The sequence below is a fragment of the Ambystoma mexicanum genome, chromosome 3p (assembly GCF_040938575.1).
Source record: "Ambystoma mexicanum isolate Mex_15411 chromosome 3p, UKY_AmexF1_1, whole genome shotgun sequence".
In the NCBI taxonomy this organism is placed as follows: domain Eukaryota; kingdom Metazoa; phylum Chordata; class Amphibia; order Caudata; family Ambystomatidae; genus Ambystoma; species Ambystoma mexicanum.
In genome coordinates, this window is record NC_090925.1 from 520257861 (window position 1) to 520283633 (window position 25773).

The window sequence follows — 25773 nt, forward strand, 5'->3', positions numbered from 1 at the left end:
TGCCACTGTGGTACTGTCCTCGGCTCCTGAAAGAAAGCCGCGCCAGTAGAAGCAGCACAGCCAGTGAGTCTGAGAAACCGATACGAAATCAGCTTGTGTTTGAACCAAGGTTTCAATCGCAACGTTGTTTGAAGAAATCGACAAAGGACAATTTTTGAAGCGCATGTAATGAGAGGCACGAATAAGTGGAAACTAAAGCAGTGAATGTACTGTGAAAAGGCCAAAACAAATACTGTGAACAGGGTGTCTGGTGCCACGTGAGTGCTCATTCGAGCGTCTCTGTTAGGTATCCAACTGAATCGCAACTGCATTGTAAAAGGAACTTTGTTTCGAAGTGGTCCTGCAACATTTTGAGCTAAACCCTGTGCACATTCGAAAGTCTTGCACAAGTATAAAGTGTACTGCAATTGGTCCGATAACAGCTGAGGGAGACTGATTGAATGTGAAAAGCGATGTGAGCTCAGCTCAGGAGGATCCGGGGTGAACCGTGAGTCACCCGAGAAAGAATGTTTTTTTAAATCGTAAAATAAAGACGATCTGAGCCCGGCTGAAGTGGGTCCATGGAGAGACATCCAAATAGTTTAGTTATAAGAAGAAAGGAACTTTCTGTTTTTGGTTTTGTGCATCAGGCCCTCTGAATCAAGAGACTTTGATGGACAAGAGACTTGAGCACAGAAGCCCCTGATGCTGGAACTGGAATTGTAACCTTGTGCCGCAGACGCATGTGCACTTTGCTCAGAGTGAACGGCCTTGTCCTGTGCTGGAAACGTGGGGAAGGGAGACCAAAAGGCCCAAATATCCTGATTATCTTTTTGTAAAAACTTCTTTCTTCTTCATTAACTGCATCCCACACTATTTTGTAACTAGTAGTAAGGATTGGCAATCATTTTGCTTTAGTATAGGCCCTTTTTATGTTGATACGACTCCAGTAGCACTGCCTTCTTTATTATTTGATGGTCGTAGCTTGCTCCCATCTGTAGATTTAGGTTTAGATAGGTGTTTTTCACCCCCTTGTGAAAGTTCAATAAACACCCTTGAACTGTGGTCACTTGTGTCTGTCTTTGATACCATGCACTCCTTACAGATAGCACGCGTGAGGTCCTTCCGAACCCCCCCCACCACCTCCATAGTCCCTATTGCTGTACCCCAGATCAATTTTAAAGGCATCGCACAGGGCACTGAATTTGGCCAGCGTTGGTTTCAAAATAGCCCACTATCGTGTCACGTATATACTCCTTGAAACTCTTGTCATGTAATGCTTCAGCTCTGTCTCCATTTGGGAATCTGTGGTCTGATAGCTGACCTTTGCCACATGACCAGAGAGGACACTAGCCTTATATTCTGTCTCACTGAACTTACCCAGATATTCATTGCTGGTGAACACGTAGTCGATGCATGTGTGTATGGAGTGTGATGCAGAGAAGTGCGAATAACCGCAAGTGTCCCCATGTAATGACCTTCATGTGTCAGCCAGCCGGAGGTGGCATAACAGAGCATTCAGGGTCTTAGCAGAAGGGGCCGGTCTCTTATACTTGGAGTCAGATCTATCGATGGAGGGGCTGAGCTTGCAATTGAAGTCCACGCGCCACAGCCCTGTGTGTTTCCTGCAATATGGCCACTGTGGGATATTTTCACCCACTCAGATGTGCCTCACTACATCACTTTACTGCAATGGTGAAAGAAACGGCCCAAAAGGACCGCGCTGACTCCTGTGCGCGCCAAGATCTTTAAAACTGCATTTGTGTCGCTACCAGTATATGGCTGCACACCCCCTGCCACACACAGTTCAGGTGCGGTTGAAATCGAGTCCTCACTGCAGGAGTATGCCGGTGGGCTCTAACATTTACATGAAGCAAAGTTAATAAAGCAGCCTCATTGGGCTGAAAACCCAAACATGCCTTTTAAAATTACACTTTCTCAACCTTCAAAAGTGCTGCTTGGCGCTAAATACATAATTTTCTTATAAACCACTGCGATTATAAAGGACCTGCAATGCCCAGGATTATTCATTGTGGCTCAGAAGAACTGGGCCTCATTGAATGACAGCTCCTGGCAACAGTATCTTTGGAAAAGCAAACCAGGGACTGTGTTTTTCATTTTCCACTGGAAACGCGGCTAAAGCTTTGCAACAAGTATCAAGAATCAGCTGTGAAGAGAGAGACTCTAAACAAATGTCTGATACATGTATCCATACTGCAAAACAACTGTAGCACTCAAGACAAGAACTATGAGTTGGCCAAAGTGTATATTTACTGAGATGAAAACCGGATTTAAAGGAATAGTAAAACTGGCTTTTTCCTGACGGAAGGGGGAAAATCGCCTATTTTAAAAGTACATTGTTGTGTCAAGGCTTAATTACGAAATGTAAAAGGATGTGTAATGCTAAAGACACACTTATAAACTGTTTTAATTCTATATGTTTAAAGTTAAGATTTAAAAGTATAAATCAAAGCTCAACCCCGTCTGAGTTGGTAAACTATATTTAAAAGAAAGAAAACCTGCTCTGTCAGTGCTGACCCTGAGAAAGAATGACACCTCAACTACTGGAACAGGAAAAGGCTAATTGCTGGCTGGAGGCTTGGAATCCCCAGGACAATGGGGCCTTTTAAGTCATATTAGACATTCGTCTTTGCCCCAGGCTAGGACACTCACCCTTCCAGTGGGAGGGGCAGGAAGCTTCACTCTCAAGGAAGGGGCCCCTCATTCTACTTCAAAGGATTGACATTTGCATACACATTTGGTGTTTAAAAAGCCTATTTGTAACTGAACTTTAAATACATTTAACTTTGCCACAAAAATGAGGAAAAATGTGCATAATTCTAAATCTAATTTTATGCTATCCATTTGAAAACTTGCTAGAGCTTCTTACTGTGGAAGGAACAGAAGTTGTGAAGAATGATCAATTGCGCGAAAAGTATTAATGCAGCGAATATAACATTTTGTACACATATCCCAGGGGTAATTGCGCATCTATGTACAAAATTGAGAAATGTTAGGCCAAATCTTTCATGGTTAAAATTCCCAAAATGTAGCAGAAAGGCAAAGCCAGGTCTCACAGACTTGGGATTTGGATTGAAAGGTGACCCTCAAGATATGTAACATGTGCATCTTATTTTCTTAGAGGTCATAACTAGATAAATATGTATTTGTGGGAAAGTTAGATTTTGGTCCCAATAGCTATGGGAGGTTTCCAGTCATTGTAAAAGTAACACCATAAAACATGACATCATATTCTATGATCCAATCAGCGAAAAGCAAGGCGGAGAGTGTGCTTTTGCCCAATCCTAGCCTTAGGGGTGTGGACAGTAAGACTGCCCCTGCCATATAATTTAGTGATGTCATTTGGCATGATAAATAAGGGAACCTCACAACACCCAGGCACACTGATTCCTGACTTCATCTTGATTTTCTGCGTGGCGCCCTTTTCCTGAATTCTCCATCCTTGTTCCTGATTCCTTTACAAAGCCAAGGCCTAAGCATTGCTGACTGCTTTTTCAACTAGGCCTCAAATTCTAAACAAATCCCAAAACCTAAGGGAAGCATTTTTGATCCAGTCTGGCTTGCTACTACTAAATGCATGCCTGCTGCAAACTAACCAGGCTATCCAGTGTAGTACCCCGAGGTGCCAGTTTAGTGACCAGAACCGCCCACCTGATCCTGTTCCGCCCGAGTTGCCTAGCTGTCCTTGGTTAGACCAGATGTGTGTGATGACCAGAACCCTTGACGTTCCAAAATCCTAAATTAAAGTGGACTGTAAGTATGATAGGAAGCATAGAAAATCTTAGCATACCGTGCCTTGTTTTGTTCCATCCCAATCTCTAAACCATCCTATCCTTACCTTTTGAACTTGTAATATTGGCACAACCATTCTTGAAACCTTGCCTTTGATTCTTTGTGTTAGTGCTAACTACTTTAAATAACTTTGTCTTGTGAAATCACAAAACCTTAAATCCTCCCTCGGGTAATCGTCAGGGCGGACACAGGGGTGCTGTGGTTGGTTCTGTGGAACAACTCTAGAGCTTACTGTGTTTCAATCTGGTAACCTAGCCTGAATACCCTAGTGTAGAATAAAACTATCCTTGTAAAAGTTTATTTCTGTTTTCTTTTTCGCGCCTTTCATTCAACATTGCATAACTCACTCAATTTAATAGCTAGAGACTTCATTTCAACTCTGGAGTATACCTAAGACCCATAGCTACCTCCCAACCTAAAAACCGCAATCCAAATTAGTATTTCACCCGTTTTTCTTAAAAACTGTTAGGCTAAATTTAGGCGGGAATCCGCATTTCTGCAAAGTTTTACACGTGTGATTTTCAATTAAAATTATTTTCAACCTTCTATTCAGATTCAAAGTGTTTAATTTTGCTCAAACTGTAGCTCATGATTGTTAGCATCTTTCCAATGTTGCTCCCATAGAAATCTATACTGAATTAAGGAGTTTTGCACATTTTCCATTGTTTTGCAAAGCCATTTTCGAATGTCATTTTAAAAGTGTAAGATTGCAAACCCGTTTTTCTCTCTTGTTTGGGGAGGGAAGGTGGTAATTAAATTCTGCGTACGGTACTTTATTCCTGAATACCTGCTGCTTCCTTACATCTGTTTAGAATTGCTTATTTGTGAGTTGAGGAATGTTGCACTGAGAAATCCTAACATAAGTGCTATCTTTCTAAACAAGCCAAAAGTGTTCTGTTTCTCTGGTGTTTTCCTTCTGTGTGCTAAAGAGTGAATTTAAGTGCCTTACATACCTTCTTATCTGTTATTGTCATCACATTGTTGAATGCTGCTCCCATTTCAAAAGTATGTTTGATTTGAGTTTTAAATAAATAAATAAATATTACCTTTACCAACCAGTCTGATTCCTGGTCCATTGTGACCTGGGAGTATTTTGAGAAGGGGTGTGATTATGAGTGGCATGTCACTCAGAATATTGAACCTATAGACATAATAAACATAAGTATTTCAGCTGTGCGCGGCATACTAGGCTGAGACAAGGGGTGTATCGCCTGATTGAAATACTTACCACCTCACTCTTATTCCTGTGCATGTAAGTCAACACCCTGTTATGCTTAACAAAATTATTCAGACCACGCACATTCAACGTGACAGCCCGAACTAAGTGAACCATGAGTTGCAAATTGCGCATGGGGGGATGCCACACCGAGGTATCCAACCACTCCACCACGTCCGGGGGGCAGACTGGGTAGGGGGCAGCACCATCACTGCAGCAACGATAAACGAGGGGCTGTAGGCTGAGTGAGCTCGAAGACTGGCAAGGGCAAAACACACCAAACAAACCAACCAAAAAGAAAACCAAATATGAAAATAAAAAGAAAACCTTCACTCCAACCACACAACAGCCCAATAGCATACAGCATATTCAGGCTCAGCCACCTTTCCCACACACCCTACAACCTAACTCCTTCCATGCGGTGAGGAGCAGCAGACCCCTTCCAACTGTTGTAAAAAAGTAACAACAATCGGGATACGCTAGCTGCCGCAGCGGTCAGTCAGCCCGGTGTAGCCGGTGGACTAGACCATGCAGTAACTCCAGTCTCCTGCAACCAGCAAATCACGAGGTGTTGATTGCAACATCTTTTAAGGAATGTCTGTCACCCGCACAGTAACATTCACAGTCCATCATTCAGTGTCTCCGGGGGCTCTCCAAGCATTCGCCTCCATCGTATCCTTGAAGAAAAGAAAGTGCTGTGCCGTTATGCAGCACTTTACGTTTAGCCTGGTATATCAACATATAACGCAAATATGGCTTGCGCAGATGCTCCTTGGTGGGATTAAACATACCTCTTTTCCATTGTACCTGCAGCGTGTAATCGGGGAAAATGGGAGAGTCTCGAAGAGGCCCTTTCGATAGTTCCGCCATCCCGGCCAAAAGTATTCTCTCCCTGACCTTATAATTCAGGATGCATTCAATCAATAGTTGTGAAGGGGCCCTGGTGGAGGGGGTGCTTGACAAGGTATCTGTGCGTGTGCTACACTGCAAAAGCCTGCAAGAGTGTGCTAGGGCCGACCTCCTGTAATAGAAAAGTCTCAACGTATCCTGTAGGGTTCTCACCCTCCAAGCTTTCCGGCAGGCCCAGTAGCTGGACATTGTTTCTTCTGGCCCTGCCCTCCGCGTCTTCAGCACAGGGTTCCAGGGTCCTGACCCTGTCTGACAACTCATAGACCTCTGCACACTTGTGACATTTGTAGTATTTTCACGCACATGCGTATCTGCCGTGTTCATTCTGTCGGCCAATGTCCGGGTGTCCTGCCAGAGCAAGCCAACATCCACTATAACTGAGTCAATCTCATGCCCAAGCGCCGTCACAGTGGCCACCTGTTCGCCAGTCGAGGTGTCTCCGTCGTCCACGTTCTTGGTGCGTACGCCTCCATCATGGTCTGCTTAGAATGTCCTTTATTATGTTTCCCCAGCATGAGTGCAGAAATGGGGGCTCAACACTAATCACAATTACAGGGATCCACAGGTTTCTCAAAGCAAGCAATATGGGATCCTCCCCACAATTTGACAAGCGTTCTCAAGGCCCTACAGAAGGGGTCTGTAGTAGGTCCCCACACTACAGACAGATCTCGCATCTTTCAATGATGGCATGGCCCGTGGAAGCATCCACCATGTCCGCCCAGCAAGTGTCATTGAAGCAGGGCCCAGGACCTCACTGCTATCACTGTCCACTTGGGGAGGTCACAATCACCCTACAAGCAAGCCAGCCCTGCCCCTTGCGGTGGGCCCCTAGCAGCCGGGCCAATAGTCCGATAGAGGCCAAATCCCAGCTCCCTCCAAACGGTTCAGCCAGGCCGTCATAGAGGAGGGCACACAATCAAGGTCTTGGTGAGTTCAGCTGTTGACACACTGCCGACACATCTGAACTCCTTCATCAGCTTATATGATGACAAGTGTTCAGGTTACAGGGTGCCCGGGCAGCTATTGTAGCAGACAATGTAGGGCAAACAAGTAGTCATCCAGATAAGCCCTTACAATGAGCCGCGTAGTGGGGAGGGTGAGTTAAGTGATGTATGCATGCAAAATTGCTCTCTCCTTACATGCTTACAATCACAGCCAGGTAAAAACCACAGATGGTGCCTTAGTATCGTTCCCACTGTGGTCGCCGGTCTCCCTCTTCCAAACAGCCCTGGAAGGACGGTGTTGTGCGGTGCGGCTGCTGGCACCAGATCCCCCAACCGCTGTCCAGACTCATAGCTCGGGCCTCCACAGAGGCTGCCTGAGCTGCAGACTTCCCCAAGCATCTCCGCACCAGGTTGCTGCTTTCCAGGGGGGTGCCATCTGCATTACCACTCCAGTTGAAATACCGGCAGGAAAGGTATCCCCAAACCTGCGCAAGCACAGGGCAGCACCTTCCGCCTCGCTGCTCTGTGGGCACACGATCCCCGCTGACCCTCTGTCGGCCACCCAGGATGGACTCTGCAGCAGAGCACAGCTCTCAGCGGCACAGCCTATGAGAGTCAGGTAGGCTGACCCAATGATCGCAGCACTCGACTGGGCAGCCCTCCAGCAGCCGACGGCACAGGATGCCAGATAGCACCCTCGGCCCCCCGATGGGGCCTATAAAGCGCTGATCCGTATGACGGGTGCCATCTTGACACCAGGGTCTGGTAGCTTCCAGCAGGCAGTGTGTCCACACAGCACACAAAAGGACGCTGGTACCATGACAATGGTGATCCCCAGGTGTCCCAACCCCGAAATCAGCTCGGGTATAAAGGGGCAGTGACAAAAAGCTAATCAAAGGACGGATTTGGCAGGAGCACACAGAGGTTGCTTCTTCACTGCATGGCAGCTAGCCATGCCCCCGTCATGTTATTCTTTAGTTGTAGTGTAAGGGATAGAAGTAGATTGTGACGCAGGACAGTGGACTTTCATTTTGGACGGACGTTCTGACCGATCCGTTAGTGTTAGCTTGGGGCAGCAAAACCCCTCTTATAGTTAGGATAGTGAGTGTGCTTTTTTCTAACAATTAAAGTCTATAGCAATAAACATGCCACCCTTGTGTCGGCTTCCTTCTTCGACACCCTTAAGTAAAATATGTGATTTTATCTAACTTTTCCCTTATCTTTAATCCCTTCAGCTGACAGAAAATGACTGTCACATAGGCCTTGTGTGAAGGCAGAAGTGTTAAAAAAAAAGATAGTCCTATTGTATAAGAGTGCCTTATTTGTCAAAGATATCGCATTCAGAAGGTTGATGGACCAGAAAGGTGTTAAACTGTGGGCTCAACAAAAAAGAGCAAAGGCTTGCAGCATCTTAGAGCAATTCTGCCCCAAAGAAGCCAAGAATGGAGGTCTATATTACAGTTTCTTCCAAAAGACCTCGCTCTGACACACTCTGAGGCCAGGTGGGGTCCCTCCGAACATCACAGAACCTACCACCGACACTGCGAGGATCGGCTGACATCGAAGGAGTTCACATTGAAGGCTACAGTGGTCAAATGCCTTCTATCACCGCAGGTCTTGACGTTTAGTCTTCCCCACCATTGACTGTGACACTTCATCTTAAAAGTCAAGGATCTCCACCGCAAGGGGTTTACTGTCTAGGTGCTTGACGTCGACTATCATGACCGCTTCCATCAACGTCAAAACTTTCTTTTTTTGATGGCGGAACATTAAAAAAAAACCTTATGGTGAAGGATGCTGAGAAGCAAAAGAAACCCTTCTCTAGCCCTGCATGCGGTGCGAGTCCATCTTTACCTCCCAGAAGTCTCCCACACCTATAGATATTGACCCGGATTGGCAATCTCTCCGTAGTCTCCAGATCCAACTCCCAAGAGAATCTCCCAAATGGATGACATACTAACCTTTGCAGGAATCCAGTAGAATGTGGTTTGGGACAAGACAGTCCCAAACCCCACATTCAGCAAGGGAGCACATCACCACTTTGCCTGGAACACTTAAGGCTTTGCCGCGAAAGGCCTCACTATATTTGGCATTTCCTGACCTAGGATGGTAATAAGAAAGCCAAAGAACAAGACTACCACATGGCTGGGCGACAAACGTTGCACGGCCGTTTGGAGTATATGGTACCTAAAATGGCATTATGCAGTAAAACATAAAAGTGAATGTGGTAAAAATTAAAAATGATGAAAAAGTATCTGCTGCCACCAGCCAGTCTGACACACATCGAACAAAGTGTTGCACAGAAAAAGGGATACAAAATAACCTGGCAGCACGAAATTGCAAGTGGTTGTGTGGTACTGTAAAACAACAAAGGAATCTCGTAAAGGGGACAGGTAGCGATACGACCTGACCAGTGACCCCAAAAGAGATGAGCTGAGCAAGGAAAGTAAAGCAAAAAGACTTCCTATCCACCTGCAAAAGTCAGGACAGGGTTCCAGCCATAGCAGAAAGTTGGGGATTCCATTAATGTCAATGCAGGGAAAGCTGCAAAACATATCTTAACGATTTCTGCCATGGCCTGACCATTGGGAGGTCTTCATGAACCATAGTGATCAGAACCTCAAGATTGACTCACAATAAATCATCAGCTCTCCTGTTTCTCTATTCCGGGCCGCACCGATGTACAGGTTGCCAAGATGAAGACTTATTCAGAGATATTAAAAATCGTTGGGGCTTGATTCAAAGTGGAAGGAGTTCAGTCATTCATATACATCAGAGATTTCCTCATCCAAGAAGTGACCCCCACATACTAGCAGCAGCAGTGATTTCTAAGCCAACATAGGCCCCACTACTAGAAATATCAATCCAAGAGGGGAAGACCACAATCATCAGCATTATTGGGGAAGTGGGTAAAACTCCAGCTGTATATGACAGTTAGAGGTCTGATCCTGTCAAGGTGGTCACAAGGACCCCTCTCAACCTGGCGTAGGTGGCCTACCAGGACAGTGCCAGAGCCATATCTACCCCAGAGGTGGTGTCAGGGTGTTTAGGGGTACCTCTTTCCCAGCTCCCCAGTATGCCTTGAACCATGTTTGTGTATTTGTGCCCCTTTCTTTGACTCTATGACCATCAGCCTTTTTCATGGCCAGGCTGCATGCTCTTCTTTGAGGTGATTCCAGAGAGACTACAATTACCAGCATGCACCAGACTCCTCATACCCTCAGATTGGATATCGATTCCTCACAGGCCGCACCATCCAGAGGACTAAAAGTACACAAATGCACCAAGGCCCGATGGACGCAGCCTGGCCTGGAACAGTAGGACAGACCGGTTGCCCTAATAACTGTGAACTAGACTTCAACATTCATGAGCCATATTGAAGAACCAAACCCCACCACAGAAAACTCAGGCTTTCTACGGGTGAGCAGTGGGACAGCAGAACTATAACTGGCAAGAGACCTCCTACAAATAGTGGAGACCCAGGAACACCCCCCAAACCCTGTTTGAACAGTGACTCACCAAGGACAGGAGAGAACCAGAGAACAAGTCATCACAGTGACTGCATGGCTGGCTGGATAAAAATTGGGATGGGAAAGGGGTGGGGCTAATGGGCGTTATGAAGACTTCTAGGGCAAGTCCCGCCCAGAAAGGGTGGAGATGGGAGGAGTTGGGATTAGAGGATCTAGAGGTTGACACCAGGGAAGAAACTGACTTAGATAGCCATTGCGACCGGAAAGCCTTCTGGCCATGACGGGGAGGCCTATAAAAAAGCAACCGTCAATAGACAGTGAGAGGTATGTAGTTGAGGTCAGCAGAGCTGGAAGAAGACCAAGAGACCACAGAGGAGGAGAGTAGCAGGTCAAGTTTGACTTGGAACAGACTTTTGGAGTGTTTGGAAATGGTGAAGGTAAGGTGTCAGAGCATGTAGTATCAATTTGGTTGTGTGTGAGTACAGACCATTTTGGAAGGAGAGAAGAAGGGGGTTGAAGGGGAGAGTGAGAGGGAAGTGAGAGGCAGGATGGTGGAGGAGAGTAGAGGCAAAGGCAGTGTGAGGAGGAGTGAGATCTGGAGGGAAGCAACACCTGTCTGATAATTATAATATGTGCATCTGTATTCTTTTTATTCTATATCCTAAGAGGCCTGAATTAATGTGTTGTAATTGATGGCCTTTTGTCTCGTTGCATTCTCTGCCTATCCCTTACCTATATGTGTTGGGCCCTGATCCCTGATCCCTGGTCTAGGACCTTTCAATATATCACAGCAGTGGGTTGTGCCCATAGGACACTGCACTTAAATGTCCCAGGCCCACAGGGGATCTTACCTGCTTGATAGGTTGTGTGGTTTCTTTGTCCACACCGTTAATTTATTTTGGGTGCTGTGACGAATCCAGTGATGTTATCAGTGCCTCTCTGGGGAAACTCTCTTCCCATGTGGCCAGGGAAGGGCAGCCACTATGTGATTCCCGACCCTGGGTTGGCTGTCTGAGGGAGGACCACATGGGGAAGGGAACCCTTGTGGGAGGGAAGGAGAGTCACAGGTAAAAACGTGGTATCCCTCTTCCAATCACGGTATGACATCCCCCTAAGTTCACAAACCTTTATGGCCTATTGTAGTACATATCCAGTCCAACCCCTCTACACCGAGAACGGGGCTCTTTTTGACAATCTGCCAAAACACTGAGACGAGGGAGAGCGTGATAGTAATGCAGAGCCCAAAAGCCTTGGAACTAGAGACACGCTCCAGTGGTTGGAAGCTTCCGATAGGTGCTGGAACATTTCAAATTCCAGCACTGCAAGGAAGATGGAGATCCACGGTACCAGACGCGGGAAGCGAGAAGCAGACCAGCTACAGCCGGGAGCAGAAGGGCTCTTATTGGTGCCGTCACGAGAGGTCCAGAGGGGAAGAGTTTGCTGCACGCAGACCTGAAGCAAGTGAGGCTGACGAGAGGGTCCAGGCATGGCGAACACCGGAGACCAGGCGGGATGCCAGCAGAAACAGGAGGTGCCCCGCTGGAGACGGAGAGAGCCGCAGAGTATGCCAAAGCCGCCAGAGAACATTGGTGAGCCCAGAGAGGGGATGTGGGACACCGGGGTGCTTTGAGGCGTATACCGCCAGCAGAGGGAAGGCAGAGAAACTCACAGGGTGAACCCAGGCGACGGAGCTGGGACGCTGAGTACATTTAGAAGGGAGACGAATGAAAGGGTGTCAAAGAACCAGTACATGAAAGAAATGTGTTGTAACATATGGAAGAAGTCGTGGCAGGAGAGTAAACCAGGCAGCTGGTTGCAAGTCTTGGACCCACACCCAATTACAAATACGCGGTTAACAAATGAGAGGTGCCAGAAGAGGAAAGGCAGCCTCTTGAAAGTGTATGAAACCCAGGGGAAGGAACTAAGCCCCCTTGGGATGTAAATGTGATTAAACTGTGGAGAGCCAAGCAAGTAAAGAGGAGAATAACCCTCGAGTGTGTTAAGTGTGTGAAGTCTAGGAAAAGGGAGCCTTTGAGGCAGGGAAACCCCTCATAGTGGCAGGGCAAGATAGGTAGAGAGTGGACCCACATATAGGCACTGGGGTTAGGAAGGTGCTTTTTAGACATTTACTGATTTGTAGTACACTATGTATTTTTTAAATACTATTTTGAAGTATGTATTTGACTGGAAATATCTGTATGTGTAACAAAATACATGTATATCTTTGTCAGTATATTGGTGTAATTTATTTGATAGCGAAGTGTGTGTGCTAATTTAATTAATTTAACCTTTGTGTCAACCTGCTACCACCACTTGAGATTTGAGCCTTGTTGCTCTGTGCATGTTACATACCTCGAGAGGTTTGGCTTCCTTGTCTTGTCAAGTGTGTTAGCCCCCGTAAAGGTAAGTGGTTGTAGATCCCTCAACAGGGGGTTGGACAAAAACTGCCTTAACAGTAAACCAAACAAGTAGTATATGTACCTTGCATATTATTTAAATAGTAAATGGTATAACGACACATCAGACACCTATGTGGCCCTCATCTGATTGGCTTCCTTCCTCCTGGACCGTCCCTCTCAGGTTCACCTGGGGTCCTTTCTCTCGACCACCTCTCTCTCCACCTGTGGTGTTCACCAAGGCTCCAACCTCTCTCCCTGGCTTTTCAACCTCTATGTGGCCCGTTTGGCTCACCTCATTTCTCCTCCAACTTTGTGTTATCCGGATGACACTCAACTGTCCTTTAGGCTCTCCTCTTTTGCTCATTCCTGGCTGTCTATCCGTGATTCAGGAACGGTGCGCCTGCAACAGTCTCTGGTGCAATGTCAGCAAGACAGATCATTGGGACCCCTGCTCCCACTTTCTCTCTTTCACTCTGGCCCCCCCTCCCTGGGCCCTCTCCTTACGCCTTCCAGTGAGGCAGAAAACCTTGGGGTCATCTTCGTCTCCACTCTCTCCTTCTCCCCTTACTTCACTGACCTCTCAAAGAAGTACCACTATCTGCTACACCTCCTCAGAGATATTCTTCCTTTTCTCACTTCCTCCAGAGCCCTGGTTCTCTCTAGGCTGGACTACTGCAACAGCCTCTATCTCAACCTGCCATCCTCTACACTCTGCCCTCTGTAACTAATCCAGAACAGGACTGCAAGACGTGTTCGCTTCTGCTTTCTCTCTTGCTCTCCCTTGCTGACCACCTGTCTGCCGCGCTAGCCTATCGCCTGGTTACCCTCTGAACTCAATGGGCACCAGGCTTCCTCCACAACCTGCAAGCACCTGCACTGCCTCCGGGCCTCCATGCACTTAGGGGCTGTATCTGTAACCCTACATCCCTCCACCCCCTTTTGCACTTCCCATAGCTGGCTGCATCCGCTGCACTTACTCAGAGCAGCCGCTGCCCAGACTGCACTTTAAAATACATTAAAAATCACTGCTGCAGGCTCACATTCCAGTCTTTGGCCTAAAACTGCCTGGACAAAAACTGGATGAAGAAAACATTTCTAGAGGCAGGTAAGTGCTCCAATGGCACTTCGAGGAATTTGAGGTCATTAAAATGTTCCACATAAAATTCAACTGGACAAAGTCAGTAGGCAGTCTGCAGTTTAGTCACAGTTCTGCCCGACAGGTGCTGATTTTGTGGAAAACTACTCCTGAAGGGAGAACCATCCAAGACGCGAATGAAGAGATCTTGAGATTGTTAAAAAAAAAACAGGAGCCCTTTAAGATGATGTATGCAGCACACCAGGAAAACCCCAATGTAAACCAGTTGAGACCCACCTGCGAATAATCTCTACCACAGAGATCCTTGAGGGTATGTATTGTGAATAATCCACCACCGCAGGGCTAAGACATGGTGTTGGTTCTCTGGCGGGTCGGAAGGAGACATTGGACACTTGGAAGCCATAATTCAATTTCTTTTAATGAAAATTGTAAGTAGTAGGCCTAACTTTCCATATCACTAGAGGGAGTCACTATCTATCGAAAGAAACTAAAGGTGCTCGGCCTTTCTCATAAAGTCCAAAAGAGAATATGTCCTCAGATAAAAAACGATCATATGTGGCTCTGCCACAAATGTTAACTAACTTAAATAGACCAAGGGAATGATTTGCCTTTGACTGGTCTCTCCTCCAGTTTGTTCAATATTGCCTTGAATTATACAACCTCTTGGTAGAACAGATAGTCTTTGCAATCAACTCTTGTAGCTCCTCAAGAATACTTTTCCGTCTTGTGCTTTCTGTGGTTTCCTTTTAAGAATATCCTTCAAGTGAACCTTTCTTAATAATCAGATTATTATTTGTAGTTTCTTCCCAGGCCTTCCCTCTGGGAGTACTTGATTGGGGTTTTCCTCTGCCCCTTGCTAAGCTTTTATCATCAGTCCTTAGTCTTATAATGTCTCTGAACTGACTAGTTACCCCCCAGCTGTGATGATTAAGAGCCTTGTTTCTAAGCTTTCCACTTCTTATTTGACTGTGTTGTGTCTCGTTCATGGGACTGGGATGTGTTTTCTCAGAGTGATGGCGTAACCCAGCGGGCCTCCCACTTCTCCCAGTCCCCCAGGTACCTCTTACTTTGTAGAGGCCGTCTTGCATTAAAGAAACATCTTCCTTATCTCGTGCCATTGAGTTTATTCTTGCATTGCCTTCAGCCCAAGACAGGAATGCCACACTTATAGGCTTATCACGTAGTCCCATGTATGCAATTAAATTTGTTGGTTTAGGGAGTCCTTGTCTCTAAAGGTGAAGTCTCTCCCAGTGAGGTTCTGCTTGCCTCGACCCCTAGGAAACAGTTCCCAGAAAGCATTTTCCAGGAATGCTTAACACAGTAAGTACAAGATTTCTTTTCCAATACGACTTAGATGAGGGACTTGAACCCAAGGCCAAAGACGACCCCAATGACAGAAAAGAAAAACAAACCTTAGCGAGCGGTGAGAGACTCCAAAAAGGCAGGAGAACCCGGCATAACAGGCTGCAGCGGCTCAAAGGACAACAGAAAATGTAAGAAATGGCGAATATTACTGTGGGGCCCTGTAGAGCAGATGAGGTGGGGTGTGGAGTCTCAGCACTCTTGCATCGACCCATGCTAAGTCAGGACAGCCAAGGCAGTAAAGCGAGAAGCTGATGGTACAACAACCTGGAGACAATCCCAGCATGGAATACCTGACACAACAAATGCTTTGAGCCAGCAGGAGAACAAAGGAGGCCCAGGAAGGACGATCAGTAGTTAAAACCACCCAGTGATCAGTCCAGCACTCAGGGTTCAGCCATTTTGGCCAAACCTGCTCCTATAAATGCAGCATTGGTGGAAAAAGAGTGGTGAAATCCTTCACAAGGTAAGTAAACCAGCTGCTTCTGGAAATCTGAGCAGAATGCAATGTAGGAACAGGGTCACCGTAAGAAGTGACCCTAGACACACAGATTTCTGCTTTTTCCACTTTTTACAAATAAATACTGAAAGGAAACCGAGTGAATTCTATGTCAAGACCGGAGTCTCACATTATGCTTCTCTTTTTTTATTCTAACATGAAAAGAAAGCTCAGCAGCAAGATATTTTTATGTACATGAGCACAATAGGTGATATGTGTAAAAAATATATAATAAACACAAAGAAACATATTAGGTTATGTCCATTAGTCCCTGGGGAAGAAAGAACTCAATATCCCAGGGGACTTTTTTCTTAAGTTCAGTCAGAGGTCACCAACATGTGACCTTAGGCCTCCAATGGGAATGTAGGCCTCTTCATAAACAGTCCTGAACATGATGTAACTTCCTCTTTCTTTGCTGCTCACAGCAATAGATGAGTACGTTCATGTTCACCACTGTTTATGAAGTGTTTCTATGATTTTAATATAACGTTATTTATATTTTACTGATTTTCAAATTACATGTTGTAATGCCGTATTTATCAGTATAGGAGCGTGCCTCTTACTATATATCATTTAGCTACGACTCCGTAACTTCGTATCTTTCGTTGTTTCCCTCCGACGCCAGCTACTTCCTGCTGGTGTCGGAGGCAGCGTAGTACACAAAACCCTTGTTTGCGCCGCCTCAGTTTATCAGCTGATTCAAGTCCACGGAAGCGGACCCCTCGGTGTGCTTGCGCTCACTTCTCCGGCATTTCGGTGCTCTCCTCAGGCTCGGGGATGCCGGCGTGGCCTTCTGGAAACCCGCAGCGCCGCCCACGGGCCGCCAGAGGAGCTCCTGCTCTCCCTGGTCCTTTCCTCAGGATTCCGGCGCTCGAGTGCGCATGTCCGTTAGGACTATAATGGTATTTTGCGAACGCGAGCGCCGGAATCCTTGCTGCAGTGCTTATAACTATTTCAATTAACTGATTGGCATTAAAAAAAGGGGTAAAATCTCCTGATTCAGCTGATAACACCACTAAGAAGAGAGATTCCTCTCAGCTGACAGATCCATTATAGCCGAACTACCTTTAGTACTGGGCTAGAGAGAAGGCGTTCAGAAGCCCAGAAAAGAAAAAATAAAAGTGAGTAAAGGTGCTTTAGATTAACCATGGCAGCGCAGTACTCCCCTCAATCAGTTCAGGCTTGGTCTGACTGTGAGGAAGGTACCTGCTATATTGATGAGGTGGCAATGGCAAATAGCCTGCAAAAAGTGCTGGGATCTTCGGTTGAGACCAGCATTAAAAAGGCAGTAACTGACATGCTCCTACCTATTCAACACCGCCTAGATACTATGGAGGAGCACCTACGAGAAAGCTCTCCACATGGGAGGAAAAAGGCCCAAAAGAGGAAGCACCTTACTGAAGGGGGATGTATCCCGGCTCACAAGAGCCAGCCAGAACCTGCCACTGCTGCCGTATTGGATGCCTTCTCCAGGCTAAAGAAAGCCTATATAAATAGGAAGGTAACCTTTTCCCATGATGGACCTTCTTACTCCGAGGAGGATAACAGGGGTAATAGACCCTCAAGCCCGGAGGGAGATGGACAGGGCACAGAAGACAATCAGAGCAGAGGCATGTACGACGCTGATCACTCCCACACCTCCTCTGATGAGGACTTTCAAATAGAGAGTTAGAAGCCCTCAAGCTCGGGGATTGTGGCAGCCCCCATCCCCAAGAAGACAACCGGGAATAAGTCTCCTTCAAAGGGGATGTTTGCTCCGGAGGATCAATACATCCCAGATCCACTGACTGGGAACCGTCTTCCAGAACAGCTAAATACATTTATTCCAGACTTGGCAAACCCTTCGATAAGGAGGTCAGAGCCAGACTCCAAGCTGAATGCCCCCTCCAGATATTGCAGACAAAGTAGCTCTAACACCAGAGCTAGACTCCAAAATGATTACATTTTTGGGAAAAAATGTGAAGGACCCTACGAAAGGCACGGACTGTGCCTGGAAGTCCTGTCAGGACAAAGTTCTGGATGTTACGGGTCCACTGGCCAAGATCTTGGACCTAGCGGAAGCAGCCATCGACACATCCGACCCCGTTGACCCGGTTCTCTCAGGCTGGGTTCAGCGGGCCATTTGCCTACTAGGAAATGTTAGTTGTGCCATATCAACCAAGTGTCGTAAAGGCATTCTGTTTAAGATCGACGCCAAGCTGAGCAAATTAGCGGACACAGTCTGGTGCTACTGCTCAGGGCCTGCTTTTCGGGGATCCTTTCATGAAGGAAATGTCAAAATTTGTCGGTACCTTCATCGCATTGGACAAAGCTCAGGCCTCCATCAAGAGAGTTTTCGCTTCCAAGGTTTTCTCCAGGGCCGGACGAGGTAGAGTTCACTCCTCCGGCCGTTATTTCTTAGATAAAAGACCTCAGCACTCCAGGGACCAGCATAACGCCTGGCAAGAGAGCACCAACACATTCTTCACTTCAAGAGGACGTAGAAGAAGACAAGCAGCTAGACATCAGGCCCAACAACAATCCTCATGCCAGTATACTTATAACAGGGCCTGCGCCACAGACGTCTATAGGAGCGAGGCTAGCTATGTTTGCAAGGGCTTGGGATACCTTATTGGGAGTTGCCTGGGTCAGGGACACAGCTTGCGGTCTGTGTCTAGAGTTTTTCGCACAGCCCGTTCAAGTCTGTCGCCCTACCCCATAGTGATGCCCCAAACAGACCAAATAGCGTTAGACAACGAAATGCACAGCCTATATCAGAAACAAGCGATTCGCCAAGGCTCAAGTCAAGGAGGCTTCTTCAGCCCCATATTTCTGGTACGCACAAAACAAAAGGTGCACCCAGTGATAAACTTAAAAGCTCTCAACAAATTCATCATTTGCCACCATTTCAAGATGGAAGGTATACACCTGCTCAGGGACCTTCTGAGACCGAACGAATGGCTCATGCGCCTAGACCTGAAGGATGCTTACCTCGCAGTGCCCATTCATCAGGCACACGTAGGTTATCTGAGATTCTCATGGAGAAATCGAGACTGCAAGTTCACCAGCCTACCTTTCGGGCTCTCCTCAGGACCTTGGGTTTTTACCAAACTTCTGAGGCCAGTAGTAGCTCATCTAAGAGAATAAGGAGTCCGACTTATAATTTATTTGGACAACATCATCTTTATGGTTCAATCACAGGAGCTAGTTCAGAGGCAGACCAGACTAGCCATAGATTTACTACACAGCCTCGGCTTTCTCATAAACTGGGAAAAGTCAATTCTTCATCCATCCAGGAACCTGGAATTTCTGGGGTTCGTGGTGGATACTCAGAATTCTCATCTCCGCCCTCCAAAAGCCAAGATTCACTGCACCAAACAGGAGATATGCAGACTTCAACAGAGGAGTCTTTTCTCCCTTTGGGAGGTAGCAAGAGTAATAGGTTTGCTATCCTCCCATCCAGGCAATATTTCCCGGCCCCCTTCACTACCGGGAATTACAAAGATTGAAGGGTCAACACTTAAGACACAGCCTTTCTTACTCCCAACGCCTGACACTGTCACCTCAGGCAAGAACAGAGCTCAACTGGTGGCTCATGCACATGGAAGCCTGGAATGCAGAGCCATCTTCGGATCTGCCCCAGATATCATCATCGAATCAGATGCCAGTCGCTCCGGTTGGGGAGCGAGATGTGGCTGTCGCCACGGGAGTAACTTGGTCTCCTCAGGAGCTGGATCTGCATATCAACTGCCCAGAGTTTCGGGCTCTTTTGCGGTACGCTCCTTTGCCAAAGGCAGAGCAAGTTGCTGTATCTTGCTGAAAATGGATAACATTTCCACCGTAAGGTACATCAATCATCTAGGTGGCACCAGTTCGAGGCCTCTAGCAGAATTGGCCAAGGATTTTTGACATTTCTGTTTGGAACATCGAATTTCAGTCACAGCGGAATATCTCCCTGGTCTCACAAACGTGGTAGCGGACTGGTACTCCCGTCACTCCACAGATTACAGCAACTGGAGGCTCAACAGAGAAATCTTTCTCCGCCTCCAAGAAGTTTGGGGTCCTATATCCATAGACCTCTTCGCTTCCAGACTCAATACCCAGCTACCGGTGTTTTACAGCTGGAAGCCGGATCCAGCAGCAGCAGCGACAGATGCATTTCTGCAACAATGGACCCAGGGGATACATTATGCCTTTCCCCCATTCACCATGATAGCGAGGACCCTGGCGATGGCCCGTCAGGAGCATTCGGATTTAGTCCTCATAGCGCCGGTCTGGACCTCTCAAACCTGGTATCCAGTTCTTCTGGAACTTTCCTCGGATTCACCAATCCTACTACCCAAGTTTCTGGATCTCTTCCTAGATCCATCAGGGCAGCGTCACCTCCATCATCTCAGCGGATCACTGATCCTAGCGACCTGGAGGATTTCAGGTCAAGATGGAGAGTCCCCGGCATGTCACGCATGGCGGTCAGTCTCATCGAGGAAAGCTGGGCTCCTGCTACCATTAAGAGTTATTCCAACTCTTGGAGCACCTGGAGCACCTGGTGCCGAAGGAAAGGATTACATCCAGTTTCAGCACCTGTAGAGGAGATCCTGAATTTCCTAGCTTCTTTAACTGAAAGAGGTCTAGCCTACAGGACAGTGAATGCCTATCGTTCAGCCATTTCTGCTGGACATGACCTTTTTCAGGAGGTCCCAGCAGGAGAACACCACCTCGTTTGCAGATTACTCAAGGGTATCAGACTTACAGTCCCCCTCCGTCCCGCTACAACAAGCTTGGGACGTTAATAAAAAATTGAATCTTTTTCTGTCTTGGCCGCATAATGAGGAGTTATCCCGTGAGGCCCTATCCGGCAAACTTACTACCCTACTCTGCCTGGTCTCTTGCAGGAGAGTCTCTGACGTCAGGGCTGTCGATCCAGCGGGCAGGACTTTTTCTCCTGATGGCATCGTATTTCATATACACAGGAGGACGAAATGCAACTCTAGGGTGATTTCTTACCCGCTTTTAGAGACCAGCCCAAGCTTTGCTTGGTTAAATGCTTGAAGGTTTATGAAGAAAAGACAGCCCCACTTAGGTCCTCACCTAATGGGCAGCTATTGATAGCTCTGCGTAAACCGCACAAGGCAGTTTCCGTTCCAACTTTGGCATGCTGGGTGCGTTGGACTCTAATTCAAGCAGGGATAGATACCCAGCACTTCGGAGCCATGGCCTCCAAAGCCTTTCAGGCTGGAGTTCGCGTAGAGGACATCATGAGGATTGCAGACTGGGCAAGCGAATCAATATTTAAGCAATTCTACCTGAAACCGGTAGATCAGCCGACGTCTATCGTGGTAAGTAAGCTTTAAACAAGCCTAATGTGAGCCTCCGGTCTTGACATAGAATAAAGATTTTCCATAATAACTTACTAGAAAGTCTTAATTCTATTAAAGACAAGGAGGCAAGCATTATCCCACCCGGCGAGAGAAAGAATAGCAGCGCTTAACACGCTTGATGATAATCATGTACATATCTATGAATTACTGATTATTTGCAATTTGTATATGCTTTCTAAATAATTCAAGCCTTTCTCTCCGACCCTACAAAGAGAACTAGGGTTGTCATTTGCATGAAGTAATTCTAGTATTTTCTCCATCTCTTGACAGTGCCTGCAGACGAGTCCACCTAACCTGCAGCTCGATTCTGTTTTCCGTTATGAGATGTCTACAGTTACATTTACTTACCAAGTTATGGACATTCAAGTTCGCAGCCTTGAAAGAGGAAGTTACATCATGTTCAGGACTGTTTATGACGAGACCTACATTCTCATTGGAGGACTAAGGTCACATGTTGGTGACCTCTGACTGAACTTAAGAGAAGTCCCCTGGGAAATTGAGTTATTTCTTCCCCAGGGACTAATGGACATAACCTAATGTTTCTATGTGTTTATTATATATTTTCTGGTGTACCCTTTTTACACGTCACCTATTGTGCTCGGGTACATAAAAATATCTTGCTGCTGAGCTTTCTTTTCATGTTAGAATAAAGAAAGAAACATAATGCTCGCCTCCTTGTCTGTAATAGAATTAAGACTTTCTAGTAAGTTATTATGGAAAATCTTTATTCTCTTTGTATTTATGGGTAAATGGGGAAGACTATGAGCATATTCAGTTGCCCACCTTCTGGTGTTTGGTACTGCTTTCAGAGTCTTAAATAACATTGGGCCTCGTTGGGTGCAAGGTATCGATTGGAAGAGTAAATTACCTTTTGATAATGTTCTTTCTGATGTTTATGATCTTCCAACAGATTCTTCATAAACCTTCACACCTACACTTTGTATTTGTAATACTTTGATTAGTTGCAATGTTTGTGTCTGATATCATGACCTGGTTAGTTGTCCTTTTTACCCTCAGTGAAGCAATGCACAGTTGGGGAAATTGGTTTAAATTGGCATGGGCATACTCGTCTTTTTATATACATGGAATGTCACTTTCTGTGCCAGTAATGCCACTTACTGGAACTGAGCCAGACAGCAGTTTAATGACCTATGGGACTGATTAAAGATTCCAGGATCCAGCCTTATTATAATTACTTCAACTGGCAAAATATGGACTAACCAAACTTCTCTTAGGAAATAACCTGTTGAAAATTCAAATGGTACGAAAAAGTCGATTTGTCACTTTGAGCGCACTTCACTTTGCTCTTTCTGTATTTTGTATTAAACTTCCTCCCTTCTTCAACTTTCTGTCAGCCTGCAATTAATTCTCCTTCTACATTTACCACTCAAAAAACTGCAATGTGTCAAAGTGCTTCCATGCTTTACAACGTATAATAAACCAAGTTTACATAGACAAATGGCAAAAATGAAAGTACCTTTGCCCAGATTAAATTGTGTGTCCATAATTGGAAGTTGCAATGAACATTTGATTACAAATCCAAATTAAAAATTCACCATATTGCTCTACAAATTCTAATAATGAATGTACATTTATCAAAATGACAAAATATGCGTATTAATGTAATGCAAGGCTGGGAAATGGTGAATGCATCTTTGCATGTTTGTTTGCCTGCATTGCGGCCGGGAGTTAAGGGAAGGGATGGCAGGAATAATACAATGGTTGATGTGTGGGCAGGGAGGCTCACCAGATGGGAAAGCTCTTGTACTTCCAAAGATGTCAATTGGAAAAACCATTTTTGGTTGTTTTGTGGATTTTTCAGTCACTTAATTTTAACTCATTTTGTTTTCATATATCCTAACAATATATATTTCTATGGCTGTATAGTACTTTGTGCCAAAATAGATGTAATTTGTGCCACACCAATTCAACCAATGAGGTAGGTCCGAACCCTGCAATGTTTGCGTCTTTTATCTTCTGCTCACAGAACATTTTCTGTTTCCTTGAAGGTGAGAAAGCACCCAAGATGTATAGAGCGGCAAGCTCAGATTCTGGTATGGAGATGCTTCTACACAGCAGTTTACCAGATGAAGCAATATCTTCTGGGGAGGAAGATATGGTAGAGACAAGCAGCACCAAAATAGGAAAAACAGCAGACAGTAATTCTATCACTTTTGGCCCATCCTCAATTAGAGTAGGTCTGCAGTTAAATACAGAGACAGGCACCGACGAATGGGATCTCAGCAGTGAGGATGACAATGTCCATTAAACCTAGTTGTGACTTTAATTTTCTAGAGCATACATTCACCCCATTTGAATGTACACTGGTCTCTGTCACAGACCTGTAATACTGAAGATCTGAGGTTGTCGGTATGCAAGTGTATTGCATCGGGTCTTTCAGCATGTCGACTGCTACTTCATGCCATTGCCAGTTTGTGGAATTCCACGCAGTAGAGGTTCCCTTGACTGGCGTGCTTTGGTAGTGTGCTTTTGGTCATATTTTCCAAATGCAATGTAAATTTCGATATATACAATCCCAAAATTTGAAAAGGAACACAGGCACTGCTAACCGCAGAAAGTGAAAGGTTCTGTTGATGATTCTGTTAACTGTATTGATTTTTATGGGATGAAACAATTTTATTTTTTAGGTAAGGCATGGCCATTTGGAAATATGATAGCGTGATGCATATTCATGAGTTTCATACCTTTCCTCAGATTAAAGTGACAATAGTGGCTCTTTAGCATGATGATGGCGGGGTTTCCCCCTTCACAATCCTGGCTTCTTGTTGTGCCTAGTGTAGAGAGCCAGCCCAGGCTTTTCACACGTAGTTGTCAGTCCAGTCAACTTCAGATTTGGGAACTTGCTTATTTGCAAATTCTTTTGCCTTATGATCTAGCACTGCTACTTATCCACAGATGCAGTGAATTTGAAATGTATTTTGATCAATGTTCAAATAATACGGGTACAGCAGTAGATCTGCCAGTAGTGAAGCAGACATATTTGTTTACAATCACTTTCTTGTAGCAGGAAGTTTGCTTTTGTATGAAGTTTTAATTTTATGTTAACATACAATTGTATTGTATAAATTAAGTGTTCTAAATAATAAATTGGCGTATTATGTCCCAGAAGATGATGGTAAGTGTTGACTCTTTATTTTTCATTTGGTTGCAAAACAGTAAGGATTCTATCCTCTTCTATCCCTTCTATTTTTGGAGAAACAGCATTTTGACTTTCATCCATGTCTGTGCACTTTCACGTGGTGGCTGGTCATAGTATTCAGAGGATACAGAATATCCGATCTTTTGAATAGGTATTCATATAGCTTGCAGCATATCTAAATGTTGTCATGCTGGGAGCGTAGTTCCTCCTTTCATTGTAAGGTTGATGGTCAGACTCTGATGGGACTGGATGGGGAGCCATTAGTCAGTAATAACCAGGTAGCCACGCCTCTTCTTTGAGCAGGGTGAGCAGATGTGTCCCGAAGAAAGGATTCAGCTATCTCTGCTGGATCAAGGGAAAGGAGCCACACACAGGGTTGTTGCTGGTCCGGAGAGAGGCATAGCTTCACTATTATGGTTTCGAGAATCCAAAAGACTCTGGTGCTGTGCTTCTGTTGTTGTCCATGGGTCAGTATGCCACTCTGGATGCTTCAGGGGCAAATTCCAACAGCTAAACCATTTTCCTGGTGCAGTCTGTCAGCTTTTATACTAAACTGGAGACTAGAGGGTAACCCTAACCAACAATCATATACACTTGCACCACTCAAGCATTTGTCGGCCAGTCAATCATTACTGACCACCACATACACATGCTATGGCCATTCACCCAGGCAAACTCAAGAGAATGGAGATTACGGAGGAACCCCAGGCATACAACCCCCGCAATCACTTCCCAGTATAACCCCATACATTGATTTGTGAACTCCTGGCTGAACTCTCATCAGAAAACCAACCCTAGATGGTAATTCCTGGTCTCATCTCAATCTCGCTCAAGGGCAAAAAGAGCACATTCTTCAGATTCCTTTTCTTAGATAGCTTGGACACTGGAGATGTTTTAATCACACTTGCATCATGCTGGGTGGTGCTGGCCTTGTCACATCTCGCTGCACCCACTGGAAGCTACGGTATCTAGGTTATAGCTAGCATTGACTAGCCAACCACAATCATTCATTTAACAATGACACTGATTATGTGACTTCGAAACTTGTTCTGAGCCACTGGCTCCAATGGTCACGCAAATTTGAATGTTTTTTTCTTTTTCAATTTTAATTGGAAATTCAAAATTCTTTTCTCAAAATGAGTGAGAAACCTTTTGGTTTTAAGGCTTGCGGTAAGTGTCGGAGGACAATGTCCATTATCAACACACAAGACAGCTGCGTGTTGTGCCCAGTTGTCGGACATGATACTAAAGAGTGTGAGGCATGTCAGGCATGATATGATAAGTCATTTATAATGCGCCTGCACACAAGTGTTTCTAGGCACGACAAGACAAGGGATGGAGGACCGAGGGAAGACAACACAACAAACTTACTAGGCCTTGTGGTATACAGATCGTGCAACTGCGGTGGCGGATGGAGGGGTAGAAGTATCAGGTGGGTTGAGGGAAAGTGCAGGTAGCTCGTAAGTGCTGCCGGTAAGCGGCTCTTAAGTGCAGAGAATCGCGGTAGGGTTGCAGATATAGGCTCGTAAGTGCAGGGGTAGGGTTGCAGATATAGGCTCGTAAGTGCAG

At 45.7% G+C, this 25773-nt stretch overlaps 1 protein-coding gene across 1 annotated transcript in view; it reads left to right on the top strand.

Annotated features, from left to right (window-relative positions):
• SLC35C2 (solute carrier family 35 member C2) overlaps positions 1-23450 on the top strand; it is an 805952-nt gene extending 782502 nt beyond the window's left edge. The window contains exon 10 of the mRNA XM_069651206.1: positions 23054-23450. Coding sequence (XP_069507307.1) covers positions 23054-23313 — 260 coding nt within the window. The 3' untranslated portion in view covers positions 23314-23450. The remainder of the gene's footprint in view (positions 1-23053) is intronic.
• Positions 23451-25773: the final 2323 nt, after the last annotated feature.